Raw genomic sequence first — 23799 nt, 5'->3', positions numbered from 1 at the left:
CCTGTGAAAATCAGGATTTTTGAAGTGTCACAAAAAATAGAACACATGTATTATGTGCCCACCACATGCCAGGCACTGTGAAAAGGGCTTTTTTTAGGTATAACAAAATCAGAATGTTTTTTTCTTCAGTGTTTAAGATGAGTAAATGATTTACTGGTGTTAGTGAGATGTCAGTAATATTTCACTCATCTAAGGGGAGCTTTGATAGTCGGATAAATATCTGAGTATAAAGAAATAACGTATTTACATTTCTAAACTAAGACTTTTTTCTCCCAGTGAAAAGTAGCTTAAAGTCATTTCTCATTTATGGGTGATTATTTCTTCAAAGTTAGAATTTCACCTAAATGTTTCAAGGATATCTTTAGTCACCCAGTATTAACACCAAAGTATATGATCTGGTGTACTTTCTCATGATTTGCCACTGATCTTTGAAAACTGTTTGATTTGGAAGCATTATAGGATTATTAACCCATAGGCCATATTATCATTGATGTCATGTATTTCTTTTGTATTCTTTTCTGCATTTCCCCCCATTTGTCCTCTTGGTCTCTCTAGAATCCTATTATTATTCTTTATGGAGGCTGTAATTTTAAATGTGTTTCTCAAATGCCATTATTAAATATATATGTATTATCTTTGTGTCTTGGAACTTGTAGTTATTGATTATGCAGTTTTTTCACTTACATTTCTCACAGTACTTTCCTAGAGAAGATTAAGGTATTTAACCTTTTTCTGTATTTTTATCTCCATGTACCTCATAGTACAATAGATATTCCTGTTTAGCCATATATTCTGTTTATTCTTAATGTCTTTTATAGTTCTCTCCATCAAAGAAAAAGGGAGATCTTACAAATATATAATTTATTGTGTGTATATCTGTGCTTCTGTAGTCACTAACTTTTTACTCAGCATTGTGCTGATTGCTAGGATTCAGAAATAGTAAACAGTGTCAGTACCCTATCAATTTGAAAAACAAAACAGAAACTGTAATAATCTACTCCATAAACTTGACAAAGGATACTTCCAAAACTAATGTTCTGCATAGTGATAGGGAAAAAGTTGGAAGGGAATCTGTTGATGTGTTTAGTCATTATTTAGTTTTTAAGTGAAGCTAGTTAAAATAACTTTTAATGAAAATTTTCACTTAATTGACTCATTTAAAAAAAATCAGTTACTGAATTATTTTAAAGTAAAATGCTGGTTAATTCTTTATACTTCTACTTAGATCAGTTTTACCTAATGTTAGGTTTTTGGAAGAGAATCAGTATTCTAAATTTCTTGCTACTCATGGATAAGAAATTATTAACTCAGTAGGGTTTTGCTCCTTCTTGTATTTACCCTATATATCTCAGTTGTATTTAATCTTTATGTATTTAAATCTTAATCTTTAAAATAATCTTTATTTATTAATAAAATAATTTTAAAGCCATTGACATAGAAGCTATAGATATTTTTATATCCTTTTGAATAAATAAATTAAACTTATGTTCATTTCTTTTTGTTTATGTTTCTTTTTTTCAGTGAATATTACTTCAGTATAGAAAATTTAGAGCGGGACTTCTTTCTTAGGAGAAAGATGGATGAACAAGGTTTCTTGCCTATTTCCCTGATTGCTGGTTTCCACCGTGTTCAGGCTCTCACTACAAACCTTAATCTCATTTTAGAGGTAATTATTTGTTTACAAAAACAGTTACAAAACAAAACAGTTACATTCAATTTTGTGGTGAACCTAAAACTGCTCTGAAAAGTATATTAAAAACCTTAAGGGCAAAATGCAAAAATCATCTGTAGTTGCCTAAGGCTTAGACTACATCTCATGGGTTTTTTTCATTTTATAAAGCATGTACACAAAAGAATTAAGGATACTATAAATGATAAATGCATAAATAAAATTTTTCCTCATTAAAAAAAAATGTCTAACCTTGGAAAACCCCTCATGGTGTTCATTAATGATGTTTCCACCTGTTTTTAACCTGATCCTTCAAACTTGGATCTTCTAGGTCCGTTAGTCTTCTTGGGTTGCTGCAAAATACCATATATTTCTATTCATTAAAATTTTGAGAATTTTTCCTGAGCTGTAGAAAGGCTAATTTGAAATAGTCTTTCCACTTGTATTCTAATGCTTTTATTAATTTTTTGGTCTGCACTGTTGTAGAAATGCTTTGAACATTTTTGGTTTTCTGTTCCCTGTATACATTTAATCAAATTTGCCCTTTTACTATAGTTTTGCTGGACCTACATTCTTGTGCCCCTGTGTAGCAATCCCTTTTCCCATACATATCCCCTGAAACCACTGATCTGATTTTTGTCCCTTTAGTTTTGCTTTTTCCAAAAAAAAAATAGTTACATGTTTGTATGTAGTTTGTTGACTTTTATTTCTGATTTCTTTCTCTCAGCATAGTGCTTTTGAGATTTATTCATGTACATTATCAGTAGTTCGTTCTTATTGTTGATTAGTATTCTACCGTATGGATGTACCACAGTTTATCCATTCATTGGTTGATATACATTTAGATTGTTTCCAGTTTTTAGAGATTATGAGTAAAGCAGAAAGGTCTTTGTATGGTGTATGTTTCCATTTTTGTTGGGTAAATATTGAGGATTGTGATTGCTGGCATGTATTTTAATTTAAGTATATTAACTGTAAGAAAGATATCCAAAGTGGGTTTGACCATTTTGCATGAGTTGCATTTGTTATATAGCCTTATCAGCACTTAGTATTATCAGTTTTTTGGAATAATAGATATGTAGTAGTTTCTCATTGTGTGTGTTTTTTTTTTTTTAAGATTTTATTTATTTATTGATGGGGGACACACAGAGAGAGGCAGAGACATAGGCAGAGGGAGAAGCAGGCTCCATGCAGGGAGCCCGATGTTGGACTTGATCTGGAGTCTCCAGGATCATGCCCTGAGCTGAAGGCAGAGGCCCAATCACTGAGCCACCCAGGTGTCCCTCATTATGGTATTAATTTGCATTTCCCTAATGAATAATGATGCTGAGCATCTTTTTTCTGTGTTAATTACCTTCGGTGTACCTTTTTTTGTTGAAAAGATCCACATATTTTGCCTATTTTTAATGGCATGTTTGTTTTCTTATAATTGTAAGAGTTCCTCTGGATACAAGTCCTTTGTATTTTACAAATATTTTTTCCCAGGTTTGGACTCATATTTTTATTTTAACAGACTTCTTTGATTTCTAGCAATTTTTTTTAAACCTATGTGCTCCATGATTTAAAAACTAACTACAGGAAGATTCAAGATTTCAAAAACAATATAAACTAGTGATTTGCTATTTGTTAATGTGTAATTGAGTTTTTGTCTTATGAAAGAAATTACGTCAAGTACTGCCATTATAACATTTGTTTATTTTAAAGAAAACATCTAAAAGTTTCTTTATACTATAATTTGAAGAAAACTTAGTTTTTTCCTGCAAAGCTTAGTCTTCAGAAAAATGTTATTATATTCATAGTAGAATGAGTTTATTAACTACTTCTGTCATCCTATAGCAAAAATCTACCTCAGTTGTCATTTTTCGTGAATTTGTTACTGATTTCCCCTACTCTGTATTTCTTTAGAAATCTGTTGTAATTTCATTATTGTATGCTTTTTTGGTCTTTTGGTGTTTCCATTAAGTCCTCAGGCATAGGTTTTAGGTTATTGATTATCTGTTTCCTTATAACTTAAAGCATTAGGGATGAGATATTTAAAAGAACTTTTGTGTTACTATTATGGTTAGAATTACTGTGTTTCTATGAAATACAGAAATACATAAGCACAGTGATTTATTTATTTATTTTTTTTAAACGATTCATTTATTTATTCATGAGAGACACAGAGAGAGAGAGAGGCAGAGACACAGGCAGAGGGAGAAGCAGGCTACTCGCAGGGAGCCCAATGAGGGACTCGATCCTGGATCCCAGGATCATGACCTGAGTTGAAGGCTGGCACACAACCACTGAGCCACCCAGGCGTCCCAAGCACAGTGATTTAGAACAGCATAGGTCTACATTCACTTAATATTCATTTTGCACCACTGTTGGTTACAGTGGGGAAGTTGTCATTTTTCTGTTAAGAATGTCAGGTTTCATTGGGCTTTGAAATATAAGCATATTGAGAGCATGGACTTGAGAACCTGCATACACATCCTTGTAGTTTTGTGACTTTGTGCATTGTCCTGAGACTTCGGTAAAGTGGAAATGGTAACAGTACATACTTCATAGGGCTGTCTAGATGAAATGTGTAATGATATAGTATCTGGCACACATAGTAAGCCCTAAATAAGAATTTGCTATTATTGTTTGTCTTCAAGGATGCCCTTCTATTGTTGACTCCTTTTTATGGATCTTCATTTCAATTCTATCAGCTTTTTGTTATATGTATTTTAATATGCTCAAGTCTTTCCTTTCTTGAAAAACCCTCAAAAGAAGCTATTTTATTTCACACCCCTATCTGCCTTGGTTGAGGTTTTCTACACATCCAATCTTACTGAATCTGTTTCTTCCCATCCATTTTCAGCTTCCTGTATGTGCTTTTGTTTTTTACATTGATATATATATAGCATTAAATGATTGCTATTATAGTGATATTTATCACATAATTATAATACAGTATTGTCTGTAGTCATTGTACTGTGCATGAAATCTCTTTGGATTATTCACAACTTGGCGCAAGTTAGTCCTCTTAAAAAACATCAGTCTTATCCCCCCACCTGCTGTTTCTTGGTAACCACCATTTTACTTTTTTTCTTTAAGTTTAACTTTTTAAGATTCCACATATAAGTGATATCATATAGTACTTGTCTTCCTCTGACTTACCATATTTAGCATAATGTCCATAAGGTCCATCCATGTTGCAAATGGCAAGATGTTCTCCTATCTCATGGCTGAATAATATTCTGATACATAGATATATATGGATATATCTGATGTGTGTGTGTGTGTGTATGTGTGTATGCTTGCATGCATGCCTGCATGCCGCTCTTCATCTGTTGTTGGGCATTTAGTTTGTTTCCCTATCTTAGCTACTGTGAATAATGTTGCAGTAAACGTAGGCATGCAGATATCTCTCCAGAATCTGTTTTCATTTTCTTTGGGTGTATACACAGAAGTGGAATTGCTGGATCATATGGTAGATCCAGTTTACTGCATTCTTGATTTTTGCTCCACAGCTGAGAGCTATTCGTGACTTTTTTTTTTTTTTAATATTCAATTAATCCTTGATCTGTAGCTAATCAGTTGTATAACTAAGTTACTTTTTCATGCTTGTTTTCTCATTGTAAAAATAGGGCAAATTATACTTAAAATAGAGTATAAGGGCTTAAGAGAAGTAATTAATGTAATATTTATAAGGCTCTTAAGCTATTCATACTATTCTCATCTGAAACTATCTTCCAAATTGACTGACTATGGTTCCTCAATCTGTGTGCCTCTGTCTTATCTCTAAGTCTTTGCACTTGGAAATCTTTTCTTTTAGTATGAGGCATAGGACAGGAACTAGGAATACATTATCTTTATATTCTAACATTGGTGGTTGTTCATAGTAATAAATACCACTAAGAAAAGGACCTAAATTAATAATTAGAAAAGCCTTCAGGTATCCAGAATTTTTTTTTTAAGATTTTATTTATTTATTCATGAGACCGAGAGGAAGAAACATAAGTAAAGGGAGAAGCAGACTCCCTGTGAGGAGACCGATGTGGGACTCGATCCCAGCCCTGAGCTGAAGGCAGACACTCAACCACTGAGCCACCCAGGCTCCCCCAGAGATAGTAATTGAATACTATAACTCACTGTTTAGGAGTTCAAGATAATCATGGTTTGGTTTAAATAAAACTCTTGTTTTGTCTAGGTCTTTTTCTTAATTTTGTATAAAATATAATTTTTGTGTGATGTTTTGAAGGTCCAAATCACAACATTCAGTTCTGTTCTCTTTTATTTTCTTCCTGAACATTTTCAATAGGGAATAAATTCCCTGTGATTTAAAATTCAGAGGGTATGTAGTGACAAATTTCCTTCTCATCTTTCCCAAACAGTGAACTAGTTAAGCTTTTCTTGGTAACAATCAGTGTTACTTCCTTTTTATGTGTTATTTCTCCTGAGATTAGTACATGTTATACTACATATCTTATAATGCCCTTTTTCTAAAAAAAAAAAAAAAAAAAAAAAGCATATATTAGATTATTCAGTAGTCGTATGTAAACAACTTTGGTTTTTTTCCCCCACTCAATTTCTTTTTACATTGAGACATGATTTGTACACTGTATATTAGAAATTATAGGATCACAGATGACTTTTTTCAATGTATATAGTTGTGTAATTGCCTCCTAGATTAAGATAGAGAACGTTTACAGTGTCCCAGAAAGTTCCATTTTGCCCTCTCCTAGCCTGTACCACTGTTCTCCTCAAGGGTAATTGCTCCTCAGAGCTTTCATTTGTTTTTCAATTTCATCTAATCAGTATGTGTACTCTTCTCTATCTGACTTGTCCTTATCACTTCTGTGAGGTTTATCCATGTTTTTGGTGTGTAACAGTTGTTCATTATCCATGTTGGGACAGAACTTCATTATATGAATATAAAACAATATACTTCTCCATGGTGCTATTTATAGATACATGGGTTCTTTCCAGTTTGAATCTGTAGTACTGTTGTGAACATTATTGTACATATTTTTTGATGGTCACATGCACTTATTTTCCTTTGAAATCATGGGTAATAGGATACATACATACACTCAGTTTTTGTAGATAACTGCTAAACATTTTTTCCAAATTACTGAACCAGTTAAATGTACCACCATTGAATGTTTCACTTGCTCCATATTCTATCAACATATTGGCATTCTTTTTCCAAACACTGTTCTGAAAAATTGAAAACAATAGGAAAGTTTCAAAGTGTTTTTTTTTTTAATTCAGGTGTATGTAAAATGCAGGAGTCTTAGGTTCATTGAATTTCGAAATTGTATAAGCCTACCCTCAGAAAGATCTAGCCCATTACTCTAAGAACGTCCTTAATGGCCCTTCCTAGTCAGTCGGTCCTGCTCCTCCCGCAACCCTCTGCTCCATCCCAAACCACTTTTCTGATTATATTAGCGTAGATTAATTTTATCTGTTTTATTTGTATGCATTTGAGTTAATGGGATTCTTCTGTCTCCTGACTTTTTCATTGGTAGTTTTTGAAATTCATTCATGTTGTGGTGAGGATCTGGATCCTGGGTATACCAGGGTTTGCTACTAGGGTGTCATTGTTTCTAGAATGTTCAGTAGATAAAACCAGGAAAATATATATTAGGAAAAATTATAGCTATCACCAATTCAAACCCCTTATCATAGGTTTCTTCCTTAATTCCTTTATTCCGTATTTCAGACTATTTTTTCAGAGTATCCTGATTCCCATCCAAATTTGTTTTAGAATAATTTTTAGGGATGCCTGGGTGGTTTTGTGGTTAAGCGTCTGCCTTTGGCTCAGGGCGTGATCCTGGAGTCCCGGGATGGAGTCCCACATCAGGCTCCCTGCGTGGAGCCTGCTTCTCCCTCTGACTATGTCTCTGCCTCTCTCTGTGTCTCTCATGAACAAATAAAATCTTTAAAATAAAAGAAAAAATAAATTTTAATAATTTTAAAGTACTGTCCAGTTACAGAAAATATAACTTGCAAACTGAGTACTATACTAATACTAAGGGGGGCATACACATGTAAAAAGTAATGCATATAATATGTTCTTTCACTAAAATATGGTGAGTTTTAACTTTTATAAAATAACATATATGTTCAGTTTTTATATTTATATTTTTCCTGATTTAATTCTTAAAAGGTGAGTACCCTTGAATTTCAGGTAGAATTCAGATCAATAAATCTTATTTTGAGGGTTTTTTTTTTCCTAGTTTTATTTTATCATTAAATTATAGCATATTTATTTTGCGAAGCACTATAGCCAGTGGCTAAGAGTTTTAGTGGTGGTCAGTATATTATATGAGTCCTAGTATTGCCTCATATGCAGTCTGTGATTTTTATCAAGGTCCTTTATCTATTTGAGCCTCAGTTTCCTCTCTGTGTACATTATAGGGTATTGTCAGGAATGTGTATGTGTATTTCTTGTATTTTAAGTAATGGTGATAATTATTAAAATAGAGTTAATTTTATTTGGTGGTATTAAGGTAAGATAAAAGGAAATATGAGAGAATAAAACTGGAAGTAAATTATGGTAAAAGTAGTTTGCTTCTAGTTGATGTAATAATCCTATTCTGTTGTGAAAACCAAGTTATCTGTTGCATGTTATATGAGGATATCTGTTACCTATCACAGGGGCAAATGCTTTAGAGATTTGTTCTAAGTAATTAATTCATTGATATTTTTGAAACATTTACTGTGATAATTTCTGCTACTGTCAATTTAAAATTTTTTTTAGGTTATTAGAAGTATAGTATGTACAATTATAGTTTTTTGAATGATAGTTCTTTAATAGATCAAAATATCTCTTTATAGGCACTGAAAGATAGCACAGAAGTGGAAATTGTGGATGAGAAAATGAGAAAAAAGATAGAACCAGAAAAGTGGCCAATTCCAGGCCCTCCTCCACGTAGTGTGCCACAAACAGACTTCTCTCAACTGATTGATTGCCCAGAGTTTGTACCAGGCCAAGCCTTTTGTTCACATACAGGTAACAGCTTTTCTTCTAGAGCAAGCAGTGTAATGGTGGGCTATTTTGTCCAATTTGCCTATCCTTTAAAAAAGTTTATTTAGATTCTATAGAAAAATTAAAAGATAACTAAATGACTTTTGATGCTCTAAATTCTATTCATTTTGCCCCCACCCCTCAGAGCCATAAGTTACGAAGTGATTTAAGAATTATGGGTAAAGCTCTGCCCTATTCTTAAATTGTGTACTTTGTCATATGTGGAATTTATACCTATCTTAATTTTACCTAGATGATTATAGATATGTTGTGTCGGTTTCCTCTTGTAAGATTGGTGTAGTCTAAAGTAGTTTAAAAGTCTTAAGACTCAAGGGTGGGGCTGACTTTAATTTTGTTACTAGTGTGCTTCAATCTCGTAAAGATGGGATGACCTATATTCAAAAGCAGCATTGGGGTACTGTTATGAAGTTATTATAGGTTAAAGGATTCATGGTGATTAGAATTTCCAAAAACTGCTTTAATATTAAGAATTATTTTCCTGGATCATTTTTAAGACATTCCCTCTTGGGAAAAAAATGTGTGTGCTTAAACTTTTTTCAGTCAGGGTGATGATCTACTGATGCTTGGATGTCATTTGATCGAATATGCAGAGGAATAGGTGACTCACTGAAATATTATAAACATTGGAACAAATCGTGCTGCAGAAATGAAAGCGACCAGACTTACTGCCGTGCAAGAATGTCTACTCCCGACTCCTTGTGGAGGAGGTTGGGCCACCACTACACTGGAGATAAACGCCTTTGTGATGATGAGGAGAGAGACCAGAGGACTGCAGTGGTTTTTATAGGAGCCACCCATTTGTGTGTAATTAGCCTGAGCTGCATGTGCTACTTTTATTTATGGTGGGAAAGTTAATTATCATTCTGGGAATATTGCAAGATACTGTCTTATCCTTCCAGACTTGTGTACCTGTGTCCCAATCAATAAAGCAAACCTAGAGAGGCACGAGTGGCATTTCCCAGATTGTTAGGTCCTTTGCTATTTGATTTGCTCTTCTGTGTAGTGTACAGTGTACAGCTCCCATATTGTCATCTTACTTCACATGGACTATATGATGTGTTAATGTGGACATTGAAGGATAAGAAATTTGAGAAATAAACAAGACTATTTTTTTTCTAAACTCCTCAAAATATATTTTTTATACACCAGTACGTGACGTGAGACCTGCCATCAATAAAGTACCGATGGACAGTCTGACAGATATTTTTATTTAGTGTTCCTTTGATTGTCAGCCCTCTGTGCCTCTAACCTTAGCAAGCAACTTGGGCAGATGTTTTAAAAGTTGAAGAAAAGTGATATTTTTTAGGTTTTCTTAAAGACTTAATGTCTGATTGTATGAGTTAGATTAATTTATTTGTGTAAATTTGGGGTCCAAGATGACATTTTTAACCTGCTTATGAACAGGCATTAGGTGGGTTAGATAAAAATAGAAAATACTTTTTTCACAGGTTAGCTAAGGTAGGTCAGTTAACTTGGTGATGCCTGTTCATTTAACCATTTATGCATTATTAATAAAATTTGCAAGAATAAAATCACAATGTCTTGTACATTTTGTGTTTTTTAAATATACACTCATTTACATCTCATACATATTATCAAAACAAATCACTGTATATTTAAATGTCAAAGTTCTTAGGTTCTTTAGATTATAGATCTGTAATTAGATGGATAATGAAGGTATATAGAAAGAATGTTCGTAGAATTACACAGATTCACATTACGCCATAGGAATAAATACGTAAATTCAGCCTTTTCCATGAATTTCTGCCCTTAATAGTTATCCTCTGATGAGAAAGCCTTAGGTCCTAAATTCATTAGAGAGAATTATGCCACCAAAAATTTGAAATGGATGTAGGAATAGGAAATGTAGATGGTGTTTATCTGTACCTTTAGGTAAAGAAATTTTATCTATATCCTCTCTCTCTGATGAGAAGACTTTAAATTTCAAAAACATAACCATTGATGTATATTTTATGAGGGATTTATATGGTTAGATATTTAAACATTTTTGTTTTTTTTCATCAAAGAAATTAAAATGTCTATTTTTCCCTCTATGGAGGTTGAATTGTGTAACATGAGTTCACCTTTGCACTGAACAGAGGACCTCAATGCACCAGAAAATGTTGATTATGGGAATGGTAAGATGTTAATTTTAAAATTTAGGTTTTACAGTTCTGTGGATATAGTATTATAGTATCAACTCTTTAAGTAAAAGGATTTCATTCATCAAAATTGAGAGAGGTACCTGACCATCTTGGGGTTTTTTGGTATTGTTTTTGGTTCTTTGAAAAATGTGTAGAAGGATCCTTAATGATTTTTGAATAAGCTGTGGAATTTCCTTTGAAAAGTTACAGAAGTATTCCTGAATGTGCCACACATAAAGTATTTAATCCTTTTAAAGCAATCTATATAATTACCTGGTTTCACAGTGGATAAAGAAGTGAAATTAGATAGATAATCATGGAATATATATGGTGATTTACCTCTGGAGAGTGATGTTGACAATTTTCAATTAATGAAAACAGCAAAGATAAACTTTTTTCTATGTTTTCACAAATTAGAACCTTTAAGTGTCAAAGTATGCATCTAAATTTTTATCTGTAAGTTTAATGTCAAGTCATCCAAGTAATATTCATTTGTTCTTGGAAGATTAGGGCTTTACCATTACCTTTAAAATTTGTACACATAATGTTTGAAGTCTTTTCATTGTAAAAGAAAAGAGATAATGTGGTAATTATAAGTAATTACAAGGTGAATATTTCCTTTTAAAAACTCAGACTATTCTAAATTTTATTGTCTTACCCAAATTCTTTGGTATTTTGATGTCATTTAATTTATAAGCACATGTTGTGGATATAGTAAAACTGTTGAGTTCATGATAGAAACTTTCAAGCTTAGAGAGTATTTAGAGATGATTATATAATAAACTTAAGTAAGCATTTAAAGATTAAATTTCTGTGTTAAAAATAGTAGTTAACTGATTTTCCCTTCCATGTGCCAGGTGGTGTTCTTATAATTTATATGTGAACTATGCGTAGTAATTTAGTTAATTCTCGTACTTGTTAGGGTGGTGGTTCTTAGTCTATTTTTACTGCATGAGCATAGGTGATTTATAGTATTAGAAATAGGGTTTTCTGCTATTTAATGTATTCCCATTCCTATAACTTTAATATTAATACTTGCAGCCCAAGTCTAGCATTTCACTGGTACTACCTCTGTGGATCAATTGATAATATATGTACTGTTAACTAAGAAAGTTGTAAGCTGCAATGTCCAATAAAAATACAATGTTTGCTGCACATGTAACCCTAATAATTTTAAAACCTGAAAAGTCATAAAACAAATGAAACTAATTTTAATGATACTTAAAATATTTTAATATACCCAAATATTGTAACATTAATATAAAAATTTTATATTAATTAACATTAATATAAAAAAAGATCCATTTTATATTTTTAGATTTTTTTGAAATCTGATATGTATCTTACTTACACTTACTAGCACACGTTAGGACTACTCCTGTTTCAAGTGCTCATTAACTCCATATGACCAGTGGCTACATACTGGACAATGCAGTTTTAGAGTCTTTTCTGTTACGAAGCAATGTATTCTTAAAAAAAGTAATATAGTCATTTGATATTTGAATCCTGGATCTAACTGTGTTCATGGAGAGGATAATAACTTATTTGATTCTAGCATGTAGTAGATGAGAGTAAAATCTTGGAATATTCTTCTCAAACCCAAACTCCTGGAATGTGCCTTTCCATTTTCATTTAGTAAATAAAAGAATTGTTTCTGTTGATTTATATCAGCTTTCTATATGTAATATTCAACCTTTGCAATATTTTCAAGTAACTGACTTTCGGGACTAAATTAAATGATGTTTAGAATTTTAGAGTATTAATTTGTACTTAAAACATTTTGTCCAAAGGAAGTACATATTGCATTATAACTTAAAATAAGTATTCTTTTGACTTTTAAAAAAATTTTAAAGTGATTAGGATTTTATTTATAGAGCATGCATTTATTTTGATTATATAGTGTGGAGAAAAGCATTTTTAATTCCATCAGAGTTTTAAAAAATGTTTTAAATTTTATGGCCAGGGCAATGTAAATTGTTTTATTAAAGGTTTTTATTTTTTGAGAGAGACAGAAGGAGCATGGGGGGAGGGGTAGAGAGAGAAGCAGACTCCCCACTGGGCAGGGAGCCTGATGTGGAATTCCTGACCTGAGCTGAAGGGAGACAGACCCTTAAATGACTGAGACACCCAGGTGCCCAGGGCAGTGCAGTTTAATAATGTGACATTCTGTTCTTTATAGTATCCAATATGAGCTAAGTGGGTACATTGCATTTAGGTAAAACTCTTTAAGCAAAGGAAATAAGAAAATTATGAATAATGACTGCCTTACTATAGATTATAACAGAACAGTAAAGGACTGATACTGCCTTGAATAAAATATGCATTTACTCTATGGCTTAATAGTGTTTGAGATTCCGTAATTTCATTATAATTGATAGATTTTAAGGTTTCACAGGGAATTAACTCCCAAATTAGATGTATTATCACAGTGAGTGACTCAATTGATATGCTTAAGAAGTTTAAATGAATGTGATCTGTGTAAGAGTTGGTGACATTTCTTTTATCTATTATTCATTGGCTTCCCTCAGATACATCTTACATTACATCTTTTCAGGTTTGAAAGTCTTTGGAAAAATTGTAATTGAGATTTGATTGATCATGTTTTTGTTGGAAAAAAAAAATCAAGCCCAAGTAAAGAAAATGAAGTATTTTATCAGTAAGAAAACCATTGTTTTAACTAAGTACTAACTTAAAATTTTAGAATCTGCCCCAAATTCTCCAAGAATTGGAAGTCTGCTGAACCCAAAGAAAAATACTGAAACAAGTAATCTTCAAGCAATGTCTAGAGGTTTGTCTACTAGTTTGCCTGACTTGGACTCAGAACCTTGGATAGAAGTAAAAAAGAGACATCGTCCATCTCCAGTGAAATTGAAGGTAAATTGTTATAAACCAAGTGAAGTGTAGTACATTCCTGTAGTAAGGCCAGTGTATTTTGTTTGTCAAGTAAATATATACAATTTGGAAAAGTTTAAAAAATTGTAAAAATTGGATCCATTGGCCATAAGTAAAAACAGTTTACTCAGTAGTTGAAAATAAGTTAAAAAATTTATCTTGGGACGCCTGAGTGGCTCAGTGGTTGGGCGCCTGCCTTTGGCTCAGGGAGTGATCCCAGATTCCTGGGTTTGAATCGCACATCGGGCTCCTTGCATGGAGCCTGCTTCTCCCTCTGCCTGTGTCTCTGCCTCTCTGCATGTCTCTCATGAATAAATAAAATCTTAAAAAAAAATGATTTAAGAATATTTTGACATGGTCTTTTTACTTGTAACTAAATTCAAATTTTTTAAAGCTGATAATCTTTATAAATTGTGAATTTGTATTACCAGTTTGTTATTATTTGTGACCTTATTATTTATAAAGGGTACAAATCAGGTATATATGTGTTTTGGTGATTTTTGTGTATGCTGAGAAAGGAAAAAATTGATTTCTTAAGAGTGCATGAGGGAGTGAGATGTTATGAAACCACAGGAGAGATTCTTGATGGCAGAACTGCTGTATTTTTGACTCATGTTTGGATACACAAAATTTCAAAAGTGCTAAAAATTGCTCTGATCTAAACCATAAATAAAATAAGTACGAGTAGTGGGAGATTTCAGTAAGATTAATGGGTTATTTTACATTTCAGTGTATATGTTTGTAATATTGTGCTATATACTTTAAGATGTTACTATTGAGAGAAACAGGGTAAAAAAAATTGTAAGTTTTCTGTTTGTTGCAACTGTATATGAATGTACTATTAGCTCAAAGTAAAAAGTTTACCACAAATAAATGCAGAAAGAGTGGTACTCCAATGATTCAAATATTGAAAGTAAGCTCTGTAAGGAGAAGGTAAGGTCACTGAAAATAATAGGACTTGGAATTGGGAAGGATAAAGAAGACTATCAGATTGAAGAATATTATAAATAAGGCTCTTTATCCTTACCATCACAGCATGAAGAAGGGAAGCATGAAGGGATTTAAGAGTGATTCTCTACTGGAGGAATGGAGTGATGAAATTTTGCTTCATTGGGGTATTTGGCAATGTCTGGAAACATTTTTGGTTGTTAAAACTGGGGGAGTGCTATTGCATTTTGTGAGTGGAGGCCAAAGATCCTGCTAAACATCCTACAGTGCACCCCCCTTTCCCCAAAACAAAGAATTATCATGTCTAACAGGTCAGGAATGCTGAGTTTGGAAGACCCTAATCAAAACCCTAAAATCAAATTTTAATTAGCAATGGTGGCTAAGCATGTTGTATTTAAATGTTAAAAGAGGTGGTTCTTATTATTTTTACCCCCTTTAGGAGGGGACATCTGGGTGGTTCAATGGGTAAGTGTCCAACTCTTGGTTTTGGCTTAAGTCATGATCTCAGGGTGGCCAGATCCAGCCCCATGTGGGACTCAGCACAGAGTCTGCTTGAGATTATCTTCACTTCCCTCATGCTCCCTCCCCATTCCTCCCCCACTTATGCTCTCTCTCTCTAAAAAATTTAAAAATAAAAATAAATAAGTCTTTTTAAGGATCTATACCCTAAAAACTATAGAACACTTCTGAAAGAAATTGAGGAAGACACAAAGAGATGGAAAAATATTCCATGCTCATGGATTGGCAGAATTAATATTGTGAAAATGTCAATGTTACCGAGGGCAATTTACACGTTTGATGCAATCCCTATCAAAATACCATGGACTTTCTTCAGAGAGTTAGAACAAATTATTTTAAGATTTGTGTGGAATCAGAAAAGACCCCGAATAGCCAGGGGAATTTTAAAAAAGAAAACCATAGCTGGGGGCATCACAATGCCAGATTTCAGGTTGTACTACAAAGCTGTGGTCATCAAGACAGTGTGGTACTGGCACAAAAACAGACACATAGGTCAATGGAACAGAATAGAGAATCCAGAAGTGGACCCTCAACTTTATGGTCAACTAATATTTGACAAAGGAGGAAAGACTATCCACTGGAAGAAAGACAGTCTCTTCAATAAATGGTGCTGGGAAAATTGGACATCCACATGCAGAAGAATGAAACTAGCCCACTCTCTTGCACCATACACAAAGATAAACTCAAAATGGATGAAAGATCTAAACGTGAGACAAGATTCCATCAAAATCCTAGAGGAAAACACAGGCAACACCCTTTTTGAACTCAGCCACAGTAACTTCTTGCAAGATACATCCACGAAGGCAAATGAAACAAAAGCAAGAATCAACTATTGGGACTTCATCAAGATAAGAAGCTTCTGCACAGCAAAGGATACAATCAACGAAAGTCAAAGACAACCTACAGAATGGGAGAAGATATTTGCAAATGACGTATCAGATAAAGGGCTAGTTTCCAATATCTATAAAGAACTTATTAAACTCAACAGCAAAGAAACAAACAATCCAATCATGAAATGGGCAAAAGACATGAACAGAAATCTCACAGAGGAAGACATAGACATGGCCAACACGCACATGAGGAAATGCTCTGTGTGACTTGCCATCAGGGAAATACAAATCAAAACCACAATGAGATACCACTTCACACCAGTGGGAATGGGGAAAATTAACAAGGCAGGAAACCACAAATGTTGGAGAGGATGCGGAGAAAAGGGAACCCTCTTACACTGTTGGTGGGAATGTGACCTGGTGCAGCCACTCTGGAAAACTGTGTGGAGGTTCCTCAAAGAGTTAAAAATAGACCTGCCCTACGACCCAGCAATTGCACTGTTGGGGATTTACCCCAAAGATACAGATGCAATGAAACACCTGGACACCTGCACCCCGATGTTTCTAGCAGCAATGTCCACAATAGCCAAACTGTGGAAGGAGCCTCGGTGTCCATCGAAAGATGACTGGATAAAGAAGATGTGGTCTATGTATACAATGGAATATTACTCAGCCATTAGAAATGACAAATACCCACCATTTGCTTCAACGTGGATGGAACTGGAGGGTATTATGCTGAGTAAATAAGTCAATCGGAGAAGGACAAACATTGTATGGTCTCATTCATTTGGGGAATATAAAAAATAGTGAAAGGGAATAAAGGGGAAAGGAGAAAAAATAAGTGGAAATATCAGAAAGGGAGACAGAACATGGAAGACTCCTAATTCTGGGAAACGAACTAGGGGTGGTGGAAGGGGACGAGGGCGGCGGGTAGGGGTGCCTGGGTGGCGGGCACTGAAGTGGGCACTTGACGGCATGAGCACTGGGTGTTATTCTGTATGTTGGCAGATTGAACATCAATAAAAAATAAATTTATTATAATAAAATAAGTTTTTAAAAACCTAAAGCAGCTTTCTCCAAATAAGATTTTCTAAAGAACTTAGTTTCTATATTTATCATGGCAAATAACATCGCTGTATAGCTAGGGAGGATAAGGACCATGTCCTGACAAAAACAAAACAAAAGGATAGTGTCCTGGATCATTGACAAAGATTGTATAGTATTGTATTTATTCCAAGATCTCTGTGTTTTCCTTCACATTAGAAAAACTCCACATTTCAATATTTCTTTTAAAATAATGGTTCCTACTTTATATACTGTTGGTAGGGGAATAAATTGATACAGCCACAGAAGATGGTATGGAATTTCCTTAAAAAGTTTAAAAATCAAAATTACCATATGATCAGGTATTCCACTATTGAGTATTTACCCAAAGAAAATGAAAGTATTGGGATCCCTGGGTGGCGCAGTGGTTTGGCGCCTGCCTTTGGCCCAGGGCGCGATCCTGGAGACCTGGGATCGAATCCCACGTCGGGCTCCCGGTGCATGGAGCCTGCTTCTCCCTCTGCCTGTGTCTCTGCCTCTCTCTCTCTCTCTCTCTCTGTGTGACTATCATAAATAAATAAAAAATTAAAAAAAATTTAGAAAATGAAAGTATTAATTCAAAAAGACATGCTAATGTTTATTGCAGTATTATTTACAATAGGCAAGATATGGAAGCAACCTAAGTGTCCATTGATAGATGAATAGATAGGGAGGATAGGGTATGCATATATAATGGAATACTAGCCATAAAACAGGATGGAGATCGTGTCATTTGTGACATTTGGATCTGGGGATATTACGCTAAGTTAAATAAGTCAAACTGAAAAAGGCAAATACTATTGGATTTCACTCAGGTGGAATCTAAAAAACAAAATAAAAAAGTGAAAAAAAAAAGCAGACTCAGACCTGTAAATACAGAGAACAAACTGATGTTTCCCAGAAGGGCAGAGGATGAGGGGATATAGACAAAATGGGTGAAGGGAGAGGGAGATAAAGGCTTCCAGTTATGGAATGAATAAATCATATTAATAAAAGATACAACATAGAGAATGTAGCCAATGATATTGTAAGAGCATTTTATGGTGACAGATGGTTGCTACACTTGTGAGCACAGCATAACATAAAGCTTAGTTGAATTGATATGTTGTACACCTGAAACTAATGCAGCGTTGTGTATCAACTATTCTCAAATAAAAAAAAAGAAATATTTTCTCTTTCTTACAGGAGCTGGCAAAGGAAAGTTACGAAGTACCAGAAATTAATACAAAGACTAGTTGGGTGCCAAGCAACTTAAAATTCTCCAAAACTGATTTCTTTTTCTAAAGGGGCTTAAATCAGGGAGTGTGCTAATTAATAAAGCAAAATTGTTCTGATTTTTAAAAACAAAATAATGATTCCTGTTAAAATTAATAGCATCTTTGACTCAATTAGAAAAAAAGAGTTTTTGGAAGGGTAGATATTGGATTCCGATATATAGGGCCAGAAAATTGCTAATGACATCTGGTATGTATGTATGTATATATGTATTTATTTACTTACATATTTATATTCTGTTTGTTTATTCATGAGAGATAGAGGCAGAGACACAGACAGAGGGAGAAGCAGGCTCCATGCAGGGAGCCCAATGTGGGACTTGATCCCAGGTCTCCAGGATCACACCCTGGGCCAAAGGCAGGGCCAAACCGCTGAGCCACCTGGGCTGCCCGGCATCTGTTTTTTGTTTTTGTTTTTGTTTTTTGCATCTGGTTTTAATAGTGGAAAGAGAATCATATAAAATCTAGGACCTTCAGTTTTATGGCCAAAGATTGTTGGTGCCATTAGTAAGATCTGAAATGTATTCTGCTATTACAGAGTAAAGATCTGGCTTGGAGGAAAGCTGACTTGACTGTAGGTTCTGGGGGCCTAGATATTTCAGTGATACCTGCTAAGGTAGGTTACTTAATGACAACATTGCTAACATACTTATTAAAAACAATGATCATTTAAAAATATACATTCTGGAGTGGGTATAGCTGTTCAGAGATAGTTTTAGAAATTTAAAAGCTTTTTCCACTGTTTCCTTGGTCAGTTTTTTCTTGTGAAATTTCGTCCCTTTAGATTTTTTTGTATCAGGTGATTTTATTGTTGTTGAGGTTTTAAGATTATTTCTTCATCCCCACTCTTAAAATTTCAGATGATATACTCGAGTTGGTTTGTTTTTATTTACTGTGTTGAATATTCATGTCCTTTATTTGGGGAAAACTTATGTTTCTTTCTTTTTTTTTTTCCAAGTTTTGGTATTTTTTATCTGATGTTTGATTTATCATCTGGCTACTGTTTTTCTGGAGTTGGAAACTTAAAATAGATTCTGTATTATGATATTTCCACCTTTTTTTGAGTCCTCTTTTAGGGTTATGATTATTTCTTAATATGTGGTGATCTTTAGTTGATGGTTCATATTAGTTACTGATAAATTGGTATGGACTTCTTTTGTGGCCTTGAAGATCTGCTCATCCAGACAGCTTTTCTCCTGAATGTGAGGTGTGATTGTGCACACTTTTGGTTAAGAGTAAAAGTCCTGTTAGACTTCTAGACCTTGGCAGAGAATAGTCATGCTAGTTCTGGATCTCCAGAATTGATAAAATCAGTACTTTTCTCTGGGAGATGGAATTCCTTAGTGTACTATATTCATTGGTAAAATTATCTTATCATTTTCCCCACAACCCTGTTCTAGAAGTTTAGAATAATACTGGGATTTGTTCAGCTTCTTTCCATGAACATTCTCTTAGCAAATCTTTGTTTAGAAAGCAATTCTTGGACTTTAAGTCAGGAGCAGATTTTATAACTTCATATTCTCAGATAAGGGTGTTGGATGGACTGTTCTAGCTATATTCTATAGTTGGTTTCTCAAATATCCATTTTAATGGCTGTCACATAGTCTGTTCCTGCTCATTTTGCTTACCATCTCAGAACTTTCTAGGACTTCAGTGGAACAAGTGTCTGTCTTTATATGGATTCAAAGTTGCTGTTTCCTTTAGCCTTATTCATTATCAGTCCAATCCCATTGGCTTTCTACCTTCCAGAAAGTCAGAACAATTTCTGATTTTTCTGATGGTATAATACTTGTTTTTATATTGATATGAATTTATTCTTTTCTTTACTGTGAATCATTACTATAAGTATGCTCAGTTAAGTCCTCTTCAACCTCAAATCTCTTGTCTCTTCCTCATGAGTGAAAAATTTTTGTTTGAAACAAATTTAAATATAACTGATATAAAGTAAAAAGAGACTCTGTCCAAGGTTTACCATTATTAACAGTTCAGTGTTTATTCTCAGACTTTTTTCATGCCCTTGCAAATGTGAATACAAAGGTATATAGTTTTTGTTTTTAAATATATTCATAATGTGTTAAAACTATTTTTTTTTTTTTTTTAAGTAAAAGCATCATGGACTGTCTTCCAGTTACTAGAGTATTAGCTCTGTCTGGGCAGTTACTAGTTATTATTGTATATCCTTTCCTTGAACAGTACTTGGCTCACAGTGAGGACCCAGATAATTATTGGCTGAATGACTATATGCTGCATTAATAGAAATTCTGAGAGAGAGGGATTGTTTTATTCTAGGCAGAAGAGAGTTAGCATTTGCTGAAGGATAAGGACTGGTCAAAGAATGGCCTTGGAAAATGACAGTGAGAAGTCTTTTTTTGTGTTAAGAATTTTGTAAATCTAGACTAGGTTGGATTTTAGAAGATCTAGGATCTAATGTTTTGGACTTGTTATGTCATCTAATAGGAAGCAATTTTAATCTTTTCAGGAAGGGTCAAGTTCAACAGTTTAGTGCAGGTTAGGGTAAATTTAATAGGAAAACCAGGCCACAGTAAGTGAGGGTGAAGATTGGGCAGAGGGATTAGCTATTGGAAACCTAGCTAATGGCATTAATATAATTGCGAGGATTCAGACTAGGAAGATTATTGAATTTGGAAGTCAGAAAACCTTGATTGTTCTAGTTCTGACTAATTCAGAAATTGTGGACAAATTAATTTCATATCTCTAAGCCTTTTTCCCCCTCATCTGTAAGATGAGTTGGTCTGCTAAAATGGATGGACTTAGGCACCATTCTAATTTTATTTTTTAAAGATTTTATTTATTTATTTATTCATTCATGAGAGACCTAGAGAGAGGCAGGCAGAGACAGAGGCAGAGGGAGAAGCAGGCTCCATGCAAGGAGCCCAATGTGGGACTCAATCCCAGGACCGCGGGATCAAGCCCTGAGCCAAAAGCAGATGCCTAACCGCTGAGCCACCTCAGCATCCCACCATTCTAATTTTAAAGGAGTCTTTCTTTAATCCTCCTTTTACTCAATTTTGTGTTTTTTGTTTAGCTAAGCTTAAGTGTTTAGCAAATTCTTTGCATTTAGTGGGTCAGAACAATACTGTCTTGATTTTCTTTCATAATTTGCCTGCTAACTAGTCGCTGGGCTTACAGGCTTTATAATACTAATTTGTAACATTATTATGTGATGTTTATTTTTAAAGTGACAGAAATGTTTGTTTATAAGTAAAATGCCATTTTTCTTCCATCAGGAATCATCATCTCTACCTGAAGAGGCATCAAATCAGCTGTATCCTTCAGATGAGCAAGAGCAAGAAGAGCTTGATTTTTTATTTGATGAAGAGATAGAGCAAATAGAAGGACGAAAAAACACATTTACGGATTGGTCTGATAATGATTCAGATTATGAAATTGATGACCAGGATTTAAACAAGATTTTAATTGTCACTCAGACACCACCTTACATGAGAAAACATCCTGGAGGAGATCGAACAGGCAACCACATGTCTCGGGCAAAAATTACATCTGAACTTGCTAAAGTCATTAATGATGGCTTATATTACTATGAACAGGATCTATGGATGGGAGAAGATGAAAACAAACACACAGCCATAAAGGTAATTTTTTGTGGCTAACATTTCTGCTGATACCAGTTTTTAAAATATATGTTGGTTCCCTGCATTTTCCTGAATTTGAAGCTTTTATTTTATTATATTTGAATATGAATAAATAAAATGTTGAAAAATTCCCAGAATATATCTGATAGTCATAACCTGAGAAATAATTTTATTAAAATGACAGTGAAATGAGTACTTTAATTTCAAAAAAATTAGCACTCACTGACTAAAAGCCTTTTTTCAAGTGAAAAACAATAAGGAGGCTATTTCATATAAGAAGGAAAAAATCTGAAGTTATGGACAAGCTTAGTTTATATGCTCATTTCTTACCTTGGCCTATTATCACCCCAGCTAAATGAGCAGGGCTTTAGAGAAGGTTTACTTTTGTTGCTCCCTTTCATCATTCTCTCCTTAGTCTATGGTACTGTTTAATGGTAGTGGAACTGGTTGTGGACAAAGGATAGCAGATTAAAGTAGCTGATTGTCTCTGCTTGTACAAGCACCCTTTTTGTATTAGGGGTGCTCTTTGAAACCTTGTTCCAATTTTTTATCTTCTTGAATTTCACCCCACATTCTGATATTTTATTAAGGTAAAATATATAAGAACCAGAGTAGTCTACTGACACTCTGCATTCCTTTCATAGGAATTTTAATGATAAAGATAGGAATTAAAGGGTTCCTTTTCTGACATTAAAAAAGTTAAATATTTGTTTGGGGGATAGAATAATGGGTAAGTTGTGTAACTATACTATGCCAAATAAAAGAGAGATCTTGGTCAGAAATAGTTACAGTTTGTAGGAAGAAATCACTGTCAACTAGTGATTGAATAGAAGAAAGTGGCAGTCCATGGAGGTTCATGTCCTTAACAAGAAGTGTGCTTTCCTTCTTGGCTCTTCATTTCTTCTTCTTTCTGGAACTTCTATCAGTGCATTCATCCTCTTCCCTTCTCTAGCCATTGCTTTTTTGGAGACGATGCCTCAGGTTATTGTAACTTTTCTGTGACTTAGGAGCCTGAAGAGTTCTCTCTGTCTGCTGCTATGAAAAGGAAGTGTGTTTTTATAGTTTCTTGGTTTAAAGTCTTTCCTTGTCTAAGCATTGTTATTTTATTTGTGATACTTAGGTTCTCTAAGTAATCTCTAACTTAAATCTTTTTGGAACAGAAAGAGCTAGAAATAAATTAAATAGTAGGTTAAAGTTACACTCTCTCCATTCCTCTCTCTCTACCCTGCTTTGTTCTTCACTATCTACCTTTCTGTATATTGCACTTTTCTGTTTTGATCACACGGATATAAGATCTATTAAGATGGGAATTTTTGTCTTATTTTGTACACTATTCTATCTCTAGTGCTACAACAGTTCCTGGCACAGTAGTGCTCAGTTCATATTTGTTAAATGGATAAATGGATTATGGATTAAACATTATGAACTAACCAAAGAAAATCTAACCACTGTTGATAATATTGCTTCTGTGGGGAAATTCTTTGAGCTCCTAATAACTTTCAGGCCATCTTGAGAAACATTTGTAGGTGATTCTTTATTTGCTTTCACTGAAGTGTAGACAACAATAATGAAAAGCCATATATTGAGTTAATTAAAAACCAGCATCTACCAACTTATCAATGAAATATTAGGGGAAAGAAATCTTGGCTATATGTCTGTAAGCATTATGGCTCTTTCATAAGCATATTGTATTTTATTTATTTTATTTTTTATTTTTAAAGATATTTATTTATTCATGAGAGACACACAGAGAGAGGCAGAGACACAGGCAGAGGGAGAAGCAGGCTCCATGCAGGGAACCTGAT

At 33.9% G+C, this 23799-nt stretch overlaps 1 protein-coding gene across 21 annotated transcripts in view; it reads left to right on the top strand.

Moving 5' to 3' along the window:
• LARP1B (La ribonucleoprotein 1B) overlaps positions 1 to 23799 on the top strand; it is a 129978-nt gene that overhangs the window by 23188 nt on the left and 82991 nt on the right. For 18 of the 21 annotated variants that reach the window (XR_013358810.1, XR_013358811.1, XR_013358813.1 and 15 more), the window contains 5 exons: positions 1522 to 1666; positions 8480 to 8654; positions 13536 to 13708; positions 18919 to 18996; positions 21629 to 21994. Coding sequence is in view for 16 of the 21 variants with exons in the window: in XM_077861065.1 (XP_077717191.1) it covers positions 1522 to 1666; positions 8480 to 8654; positions 13536 to 13708; positions 18919 to 18996; positions 21629 to 21994 (937 nt within the window). In the remaining 5 variants the exon portion in view is untranslated. Of the gene's footprint in view, positions 1 to 1521; positions 1667 to 8479; positions 8655 to 9230; positions 10229 to 13535; positions 13709 to 18918; positions 18997 to 21628; positions 21995 to 23799 lie in introns of those variants that run through there. The other 3 variants (XM_077861060.1, XM_077861061.1, XM_077861073.1) reach the window with 2 other exon arrangements.

Source organism: Canis aureus, chromosome 20 (assembly GCF_053574225.1).
Source record: "Canis aureus isolate CA01 chromosome 20, VMU_Caureus_v.1.0, whole genome shotgun sequence".
Taxonomy (NCBI): Eukaryota; Metazoa; Chordata; class Mammalia; order Carnivora; family Canidae; genus Canis; species Canis aureus.
This window is presented reverse-complemented; position numbering and strand designations above follow the sequence as displayed.